Source organism: Gigantopelta aegis, chromosome 4 (assembly GCF_016097555.1).
Source record: "Gigantopelta aegis isolate Gae_Host chromosome 4, Gae_host_genome, whole genome shotgun sequence".
Lineage (NCBI taxonomy): Eukaryota > Metazoa > Mollusca > Gastropoda > Neomphalida > Peltospiridae > Gigantopelta > Gigantopelta aegis.
This window is the reverse complement of record NC_054702.1, coordinates 42,553,689-42,564,804: the sequence shown is the minus strand read 5'-3', so window position 1 is coordinate 42,564,804 and position 11,116 is coordinate 42,553,689. Positions and strand designations below refer to the sequence as shown.

The 11,116-nt window shown below is 36.7% G+C and overlaps 1 protein-coding gene across 2 annotated transcripts; it reads right to left on the bottom strand.

Moving 5' to 3' along the window:
- Positions 1-285: 285 nt before the first annotated feature.
- On the bottom strand, positions 286-7,457 carry LOC121372056 (BLOC-1-related complex subunit 5-like). Of its 2 annotated transcripts, none has more exons than XM_041498308.1 (4): positions 7,334-7,457; positions 3,908-4,027; positions 2,636-2,976; positions 286-1,180 (listed from the first exon to the last, which is right to left on the bottom strand). In XM_041498308.1, exons 2-4 carry the CDS (start codon positions 4,020-4,022, stop codon positions 950-952), a joined length of 687 nt encoding a protein of 228 aa, XP_041354242.1. In that variant the 5' UTR covers positions 4,023-4,027; positions 7,334-7,457; the 3' UTR covers positions 286-949. The 2 variants fall into 2 exon arrangements, with proteins under 2 accessions (XP_041354242.1, XP_041354241.1); XM_041498307.1 differs by having other exon boundaries at positions 7,286-7,418.
- Positions 7,458-11,116: the final 3,659 nt, after the last annotated feature.

Sequence of the window (11,116 nt, the reverse complement as noted above, 5' to 3'; positions counted from 1 at the left end):
TTTTAGATCAATATTTTGTTATTAAAACCTTCATTATAAATGCTGTCTTGTTAATTTGTAGTGTTAAATTATATTTAACACATGAAACAGACTTGGCAAATATGATAGTGTAGTTTATTTATGATAAAATGGTTAAATAAAGAAGTTATTTTTTCAGCCATCTTTGTTTGTTCATGTAAAATAATGGTTTATTTATCGAATGGATGGGAGAAAAAGACTCCATCATATGCGGTCATGTGGGATAGAAAAAGTACACCCTCGGTGGCGGAAATTTCGACCCTGGGACTCGGCAAGCCTCGTCCCGGGTTGAAATTTCCACCACCGAGGGTGTACTTTTTCTATCCCACATGACCACGTATGATGAAGTCTATTAATATATAAATACACACACATGTATCACAAAGCAGTTTGATTCTGAAGACCCTAAATGATGAACCTGTCAAAATATATTGTATGTACCCATATATAGTATACATATATAGTCCTTATTCTGTCCAATAATATTTTTGGGCAAACAATAAAGAGTTTTAATGCAAATCAAGGCCAAGTTCTGGGTGCTATTATTTATAAATAAAGTAATTCCATCAAATCATAGCTATGTTTTGGAAACTGCCATACAATACTTCTTGGAGTTGGAAGCAAAACCAAGCTACTTCCAGTAAGAAAACAGCATTTCAATCGACATGTAGTAAAATGGATTTGCACTCTGAGATGTCTTGACATCATACAATTTTCTAGGGCTGAATTTACAAAAAGTACAGGTGTTAAGCCAATGCATACACAAATCTTATTTTATCCTAGTTTAAGACTAACATGCATCTAAAATAAACATGTGGTGACATCGTAACACCAATTTGCACTTTAATTGTTGACACACAAGCTTTCACTCCACAGAATGTTCAAGCATGGCCCTCCTGGCAGATACATTGACCTCACCAGAGGGATTGACTCATGGGATGGTCGACTTTCTCATTTTCATGCAGAATGGCTCCAGCTGCTCACTAGATGGCAACATTCTGTTGAGGTTGTCCATCCGTGGCCCAATATCACCAACCCTAGCCTTGATCTTCTTAAGCACAGCCACAGTCTCACTAATTCTACTGAACTGCTCTGTAAACTTGGCATACCGTCTCTGTCTTTCAGCTAGAGCCAGATTCAACACATATATTGTGTGGTCTATCTAAAATAAAATAAATATTTTTTCAGCCACCTTGGAATATAATTGCCTGTCTAGTTTAACTGTCATTAAAATATAGGAAACTAATGTATACTTATTTCTGGCTTACTGCCACTGGGATTGATATTATACAGAACCAGGGTTGAAAATTAGCAGTCCCCCAGTCACCTGTTGCGACCTTTATTGGCTTAGGGCAACTACCCGTACAAATTTTACAAAGATACATGTAGTCTATTGGGCAACCATTGATTTTCTTACACTAACTATTAAGCCTGAAAATCCCCACAAAATGATGAATCGCTCATTATCTTTTTATTATTATTTTAAGAATTTTTTTTAATTATTTTTTTTTTTTTTTTCAATTACCTTGGAATGTCATCTGTTGAGTACATACATGTTCGGAACACCTTGTAAGTGATATTGTCAGTTCGTAACATTGACCAGACAATTAGTCACAAAACACACCTGCGACAAGAGGGGTGTCTAGGTTTGGTTCCAGTACCAGTAAAAAAAGAAACGCATTGAATCAAATGAGACAAAACACACCGCTTGTGCAAAAGACAGAAGACTACATAGAACATGTGCCATATTTTGACAGTGCTAGACCAAGCTTCGATGGTTTTGGCTTTCTAAAAATATATCGTTCCTACATGCCTATTTAATTAGCTTTATTAATCTGGGACATCTGCCAAGTCTATCTTGTAGTTTTAGCTGGCACATATAAAAATAACAATGGAATTTTTCATTACTCCCTGCATTATTCCATAAGTATTTGATCAGTTAATTGATTTAAGTTTAAGTTATTTGCAAGAAAAAGTCAGGTCTAGTTTTAAATTGACATAAATGGTTACATGATGACATAATCACCCCAAGATTACTGTAATAAACACTAAGTGACGAAATTAAATATTGTTGTAAAACAGGTCGCATGTGTGTTTTCTTAGTTTGACAACAATGTAGAGAGAGAGAGAGAGAGAGAGAGACAGAGAGAGACAGAGAGAGAGAGAGAGAGAGAGAGAGAGAGAGAGAGAGAGAGAGAGAGAGAGAGAGACAGACTTGTTCATATGTGCATTAAATATAGTTAAATATAATATGCATACTAGTCTAAAAACCTTGCCTAATCATCCGTTTAAGGCAAGCTTCCGCAATGACAAAAACACAAAACAACTTTTATTCGTAACCCTCAAAAATCCAATAACGGAGCATATATTAGAAACACAGACATCCAAATAATTTGTGTTGTGGTCCACAGTCGTAAGTGGACATAATAATTCATCTTCTGCATTAGAGTACATACAATAGAATTCATAGCATTGTTGTTGTGTTACAAGGTACATGTAAGTTGAATAACATTATTTCTATAATAAATTTTTGGATTTTTGTTTTCAGACCTTCCAGTTTACACCAACCAATAAAAATAGTAAATTTATATAACCATGGTCATTGATTTATACATACCTCCTTAATTCTAATACATAAAGCATTCTGATCAAATGCCACAGCCTCAGACAACTGCTTTAAGTGTTCCTGGTAGCGAAGACATAGCAGCAACAGCTGTCGATAGTCCATTTTATCTAACATGTCAAGGTCCCGTGAACTGGTTGGCACATTGAGGGAGCCTCGTAGAATTGGTAAAAACACAGGAATAGCATTCAACTTTGTCAGTTCAGGGTCTGGATCCTTCTCTGGAATCTGACCTTCGGTCACGACCACAATGTCATGTTTGGGAGTTCCCACTCTGTCAGGCTTTAGGACTACTTTGTGTCTATTTTGAGCTCTTGGTGACTGACGTGGGGAGTCTGCAAAAGACAACACAGGCTATTTTTTATCATCTGGCATCATTCCCAGTGTTCTCAATGGTCTATTCTAGGGAGATACTGCACCCACCTTTTGCATTCCCCCCACCCCTTTCACATTCTGCCATCCCCATTTATTTTTCTGTGCCCCTCTTTTAGTTTTTGCATACATCCTATTTTTTGTAATTTTTGTAAAAAAAAATTGTCATACAAAATTAGTTTTTCATAAGTAAAGTATTTCATAATTTACACCTCAATAAAATAATAAATGTTGATTAATATATTTTTAATTAGATTAACTGTCGAACAGATTTTTGTTGTAACACTTAAATAAAGCAACTTATGTACATTGTACCTTACTGGTAACAAACCAAAAAAAGAAAAGAAAGTTGAATACACCCTGCTGAATATAGTGTATCTTGGCATCGTTGAGCATTGTGGTTCTATATTTTGTACAGCAGTTCTGACGACATTAGGAGAAGAAATTTGAATGGTGTATTCAATGACGTACCACTCATCACAATTTAATAGGGTTATATTGACATCAGACATTATGGTTATAACACACTAAGATAATGCGACGAGAAACCAGTTGCTGCCATACCATCGACAACTACCAAAAAAAAAAAAACATCCATTGGTCTTTTATATGCAATATGACATGCCAGTCATCCACATCGTGGGGCAATGGTTGTAACGAAAAAAAGACTGAAATAGCTACACAGTGATAACACTGTTGAAGATTGTGTTCTAGTAATTTTGATTTTGTTCCTGGTGTCTTCATGAATGTTACAGGCTAACTATGCTTGAACTTTATGGTATATGAAAAAACAACAAACAAAAAGCACCCTTCAAGGGGGGAGGGGGTTCTCCGACAGCCCTGGTATTAAATAAATACTATTAGAAAGACTCCTACTAAAAGCTCTGACAGTACCTCCATCAATGGGCTTGCTAATAGAGAATTGTGTATATGGAATTTCTTCGTCTCGCTGTGATCGGATCCTGCTTCCTGGAGCTCCAGCAGGTAGACTACTCTGATCAGAACCCATATTGACTGGAAAATAATAATAATAAAACATAAGGCCAAATATTTATATATTGCTGGTCTCTGGTCAACGCATGCAATTTTAATTCGTTTTGTTTTTTCATATTTCCAACAATAGCTACCAGGATTTCCTTTATTTAAGCTCTGGGCTTAAATATGAAAACTACCACCCTGGAGAAGATAAAATTTTATCTAAAATTAGGCCTAGGGCTTAAATTAAGAAGTTGACACTAAATTATACCATAATAAAGTCAAAAGGTGCAACTTAGGATAGTATCAGAGTATATAATAATTAATAATCCATGACAACCTTAGTCACAAGCAAAATATGTTTCAATATCAGAAGAGGTGGCTGTTATTAATGCGACTTTCAGTTGAGAAGTGGCAATGCATACATGCCTTCTAGTTATCTCAGTTTCATAGTTATGGTCTTCAACTTAAGGAAAGAGAAGAGGGAAATGCTTCCAATGCCTATTAATATAAATATTTGTGTAAGGTTTGTTGCCATTGTTAAGATGTTGTCGACTAACAGAGACAATATAATTATTCTTAATTACAATTAAGTAAATATTTCTGTGTAACATATATCAGTGGCTGTGTATTGTGTTTTTGGTCATCCTAGCATTTGTACTAGCTCAAACTTCATTTTATTTCCTAATATACACTTTTTCGTATGTACAAAATTATTGGGAATCCAAATCCAGTTTGTGTTACTTACCAACAGTAGGATGATCAGAAACAAATTGAATGTACAGATACTGATATTCTCAACAAGAATTTGTATTCAGTATGTAATTTTAGTCGGTACAAATGTTATATGTCAAAAACTATGGCAGCAAATTCAAGACAGTCCCCTTTGTGGATTCATGACAATTAAAGGTGCAAACCCTAGTTTCAACCCGTAAAAATGGACACTAAGTTTAGTTTAACACATTTGGATAAGCTTATAACAGAGTGAAACAAAAGTTAGTGATGTTGAAACAATAAAATAGCCTTAAAAATAAGACTAAAATTTGACTCCATAATAGTTACTTAGAACTCAGATGCACATACATTTTAAAAATATGAAAAACATTTGGATGTACGGAAATTAATAATCTAAACAATAAAATCTAAGGTCGACAAGAGTCACTTTTCGCACCCTTGTTTTGGCTTCGTACACAGTAAATAAAACATATCCAACGGTAATTTTTTTATATGATATATTTGACAAAAGGTACTTTTTATTTCTTTCATCTTTTGAAACTTAAAGGTAGACTAAACTCCAACAAGAGCCTTGTGTGTTGGAAAGATGCATACCCGGACCACCAACATACACTGACACTTTAACAAATGAAAAACGCGTAATTTTAGAATTAATAAAAAAACATGATTATTCCTGCCAACTGGGGGCAGCCATTTTGTTTCGTTTTTTTTACGTCCGGTGGTATAGCTTGGGGCGAAGTGACGTCAGCTCAGGTCCAACTTCTCTATTATGCACAGTGTAAACAAACACTCTAATTTACGATAAGGCGCTTCGCTTTCATCAACCTGACTTGTAAAACAACATAAATGACTTGATAGTATAACTAAATATATTTCAGTTTGCATCAATATAATGAAATGGGAGTTATAGTATTTTTTTCTTTTAAAAAATCCAAAGAAAAAATGCATATTATTAGGCCTATTGATAGGATACGTTCGTGCAAAAGCAAAAACGACCACTTACAATACCCAAGTGATAATTTTCTTTTCTTTGGGACTACATAATTGGTCAGTTTTGTGATTTTAGATGGAAAAGTCTACTTAATCAAGGGTTTTACAGAATTACTTACAGTAATAAAGCAAAACGGCTGGTAAAGTCCATTACAATTTGAGGTTATCACACAATACCCTGTGATCTTAATAAAAGAGGCACATCTTTTTAGTGTGTCTAGACACAGTGCCTGGGGACCGTCTAAATATACACCTGCCAATCAAGAACCATAGGTACAGGCCACGGAGGAAAAAAAGACCAATTAACCAAAAAAACACTTTCACTATTACTTCAGTACGTGTTTTAATTTATATACAAAATATAATACAGTTATAATACAGTTATTTCAACACTTTGACAATGGTGGTTTATTTTGTATTGAAAAATAAACCACATATACACGTTGTTGTGTTACTGGGATTGATATTATTACAAAACATTGCGATGCATCCGCAAAAATCAGGTATGTTTTGTTTTTTCAGTTCGAAGACTAATTCCTGACGTGACATGTTAGGTATTATGTAACCATCAGCTCTCCAGAGGGCGTATTCACTGGGATGGTACAAAATGGCTGTGCCCGTTATATATAATAGCCGTCACATTTAACCGTTTTATTAATTAACTATACGATTATACTTGTTTATATTAAGCAATAATGTGCATTATGTATCGTTGAATATGCATACCAGTCCAAAAGCCTTGCTTTAGCATTCCTTTAAAATTAATATTTTGTCCAGAATTATGAAAAATAACAAAATACCAACCTGTAAACAACGTTGTCCGCTTGTTATAGAAATTTGACAGGGGTCAAGATTAGTAGATCAGTTTTTATTTTAATGTGGCGAAGCATTGTAATAATATAGCTAATTCTGAATTTGAATGACATCAGTATTCCAATGACGTCACTTTGAATCGCCTTACAATAACCTTACACTGGGTACATGACGTTTCCGTTTTAAGAATGCTGGAAAAATTCCAATGCCAACTTGGTATTGAAATTTTTTTGTTTGAACATTACTAATGCATCTGAATGTGTTTGAAGAAAATCTTGTGCTTAAAAAATTGTACCTTTTACGAACTATGGATTTCAAGTGAAATTACGGTAAGATATGCTATATTTATTGTGTACGAACCCAAAACAAGGGTGCGAAAAGTGACTGTCGTCGACCTTAAGTAATGTGTTTTGACATGCACATGCATAGACACGCACACGCAGAGAGAGAGGGAGAGAGACAGACAGACAGAGACAGACACGCAGAGAGAGAGACAGAGTGACAGACACACACACAGAAAGAGAGAGAGAGAGAGAGAGAGAGAGAGAGAGAGAGAGAGAGAGAGAGAGAGAGAGAGAGAGAGAGAGAGAGAGAGAGAGAGAGAGAGAGAAGGGACTGCAGGAACGTCCGGAATCATCTCAATGTCTGTACGGCATTAGGTTATTGGTGATAACTCATTAACTAAACTTGAGTGTGTTTCTGTTAGTTGTAAAACGGACTATGTATGTATCACACATTGTCCTTTCGGAGCTGGCGTACCTACGGTTACCCTCTATGTTCCGTCAACTTTAATTAAGGAAATGGTACCTTAAAGTGAGACACAGGCACTAGACCATAACGCTAAAAAAAATTGCTACTTTTTATCATAATTCAGTCCCGTGTTCAGCGACAACGAGCAACGCTAACGCTCGCGGACTGTTTGTGTAGCTTCCAACGTGGTCATTAGGTTTACTATGAAGCGCATAAACCAGTCTAGCGGACGTGTTTTCTCCACACATTTGCAACGTTCGATTCGGACTAGCCGTGGTGCTGTGAACAGTGAATCGGACCATGTTGTAAAATAAATAATTTATTCTCGCTTATGTGTGCTAAACCTGTCTAGGGTACATACGACGTTTTATGGTGGTTTTATGTCATTTAGGGTATCAATAATACACTGAAAAGACAGGAAAGAAATAGAAGTAATCGATGGTTTTATAATATTCATTATTAACATTTTATCTTCTCAAGACAGCCCAAATGGTAAAAAAGTAACAACAAATAAATAAATTATTCCGCACCACGATTTAATGTTAAAATGTATTTGTGTGTTTGTTAACAGTTTTTTTAGTTAAATCGTTGTGTCTGTTTAATATGTTATTATTTGTGAACATTGCTCAAATATTTGTTTATTGGTATCATCACTAAACGTGTCTCGACCGTTTTAATATCAAGATTAATTGGTTCAAAACTGTTTAGAGATGTTAAAAGCCTTTGTCTTTGCTGGTTTGACATTCAAAGAAATAATGACGAGTGCTTTCAGAGTAATGTCCACAATTACATGAGGGATCCATAGTAAGACCACAACGATATAGGTCTGCATTTTAAGGTTTTGGAAGAATGTCTGTGGAATTCTGTTCCATTCTCGCACCAAAGCGTCCTCTAACTGTTGCAGTCTGTAACTACTGCCCTCAGGGCAGTCGCCTCCCAATTTCGTCCCACACGTGTTCAATGGGTGCTATATCAGGTGACATTGCAGGCCATTGCATGACGTTGATGTGACTACGTTGCAAAAACTGCATGCATACACGTGCAGCGTGCGGACGAGTATTGTTTTGCTGCAAAATCTGTAATTATGGATGGGCACGAAAATGGGGAATAACTATTGGCCGCAGAACGTGATCTCTGTAATTCACAGCAGTAACGCATTCTCTCCAAATGTACAGGGGAGTCCGGTGATGGTAGCTGAAACCTCCCCAAACCATCTGTTGAATTCCAAAACACAGCAATCTGCAAAACGTTCCACGCGTTGTCTCCAGACGCGTTGACGACCGCTAGCGTGATAGAGATGGAACTTGCTTTCGTCTGTGACAAGGACTTGCCTCCACTGCAATCTACGCTAGGTGTGATGTTGCTGTGCCCACTGCATTCGCTGCTGACGGTGCCTTTGAGTCAAAATTGGTCCAACGTAAGGTCGTCTTGCGCGTAGCCCGGGGCTCCTAATCGACGTCGTACTGTGATGGGAGCTATTGGTCCTCGTCTACCAATGACTTCTGCAGCTGTACGTGTTGATGTTCGGAAATGGTCAGGTAAATGAAGCGGCCGTATATGATGGACTTGGGCTGGTGTTGGTTAGCGTTGTGCACCGGGTCTCGGTCGATCCCTTACCGGCCTCGGTGGCGTCGTGGTTAGGCCATCGGTCTACAGGCTGGTAGGTAGGGCCTACTGGGTTCGGATCCCAGTGGAGGCATGGGACTTTTAATCCAGATACCGACTCCAAACCCTGAGTGAGTGCTTCGCAAGGCTCAATGGGTAGGTGTAAACCACTTGCACCGACCAGTGATCCATAACTGGTTCAACAAAGGCCATGGTTTGTGCTATCCTGCCTGTGGGAAGCGCAAATAAAAGATCCCTTGCTGCTAATCGGAAAGAGTAGCCCATGTAGTGGCGACAGCGGGTTTCTTCTCAAAATCTGTGTGGTCCTTAACCATATGTCTGACGCCATATAACCGTAAATAAAATGTGTTGAGTGCGTCGTTAAATAAAACATTTCTTTCTTTTTCTTTCGGTCGATCCCGGGTAACTCCTGTCTGTCTATACCTTACATCTAATCGTGTAATTGTCGTATGGTAACAATTAAATCGTCTAGCTATCTCTCTGGCAGAAATTCCTGGTGCTAAAAGATTTATTGCTTGGTTGCGTTGATTTTCTGAAAGTCTAGGCATCGTGGATTTGTTACGGTGAAAGTTTGGTAAAGTAACGGCATTGATTCTTGATTGTGTTATGATGTAAAGGAGAATGTTGCACAAGAATCTCGGATTGCCACATGAACTTTCAAGTGAAAAATACGCGTTTTGCCATTTTGGCATCTGGCACTATTGTCACGGGTATATATATATATATATAGTCGAGACCGGTCTAACGGCCACCATAAATCCCGCCCAATGCATTTACTTCTTTATTTTACCTCGGCAACTTTTAGTGTTTTTTTGTGGAAAAAGATGAATGGCTGGACCTGGAATAACGGTCACCAAAATTACAATAAACACGATTTATTGTCCAAAATGGATAGCTGAACTTGCCATAACGGTCACAAGATATATACATGTATTGACCTGCACTGTCATAATACATACCGTATATAAAGTTATTGTTTTATTCAAGTACATGCTCCCAGGGGCGTAGGCTAGGGGGGTTCGACTATATACATACATACACACAATGTACACACACACACACACACTGCACAGACACACACTACACACACACATACACACAAGGATTGTGCAGAAGTTATCCAACTTACGAGGCCCTCTCCTAATTACAAACATCAAATTGTACAATAATGGCGACTGCAATTTTCAATAAATAAATCAATCAATGAAAGTAAACGTTTCTGAAAAACGATTGAATAAACTGAAAGGAAGAAAAGAAAAAGAAAAGAAATAGGAGTAATCGATGGTTTAACAGTATCCATTATTATCATTTTATCTAATAAAATAACAATATAATAGTAAAAGTAACAACAAATAAATAAATGATTCCGCACCACGAGATAAAGTTTTCTTAGTCAAATCATTTATCTGTTTAAAGTACATATTTGTGAAAATGCTCAAATATTTGTTTATTGGTATCATCATTAAACATCGGTTGAGTTGAGTGCTCGCTTGAGATGCTTGCGTCGTTGGATCTAACTACCTTGGTGGATCCATTCAGCTGATTGAATTTTTTCTCGTTCCAACCAGTGCACCACAACTGGACAAAGGCCGTGGTATGTGCTTTCCTGTCTGTGGGAAAGTGCATATAAAAGATCCCTTGCTGCATTAGGAAAATAACTGATTCTTCAAATGAGTCGGAATTACCAAATGACATCCAATAGCCAATGATTAATTAATGTGCTTCAGTGGTGTCGTTAAACAAAACAAAAACTCATCGTCTCGACCATTTAATATCAACTGAAGATTAATTGGTTCAAAACTGTTTAGACATGTTAAAAGAATTTGTCTTTGCTGGTTATAAAATTGACATTTAAAGAAATAATGATGAGAGTGCTTTCAAAGTAATGTCCACAATTACACGAGAGATCCATAGTATGACAACGATATAGATTTGCATTTAAAGTACTACAAGCATCTCTTGATATAGTGTGTAAAACATCTTTTCGATTTTCGCATAAATGGAATGAGGGTACTTTGTAAACATCCGGTGCTACAGCTTTTTAAAAAGATGTCATTATTAACAATTTCTTATTTCCGCTCTCAGACTATTCCAAAGATGAATTGTTGAAAATACGCTTAATGTACACAGAATGTACGCTGCTGACTAAGAAATCAGGAGCCATATCATTAATTATTTTGAACATAGTACCTAATATTTTGGCGATTCGGCATT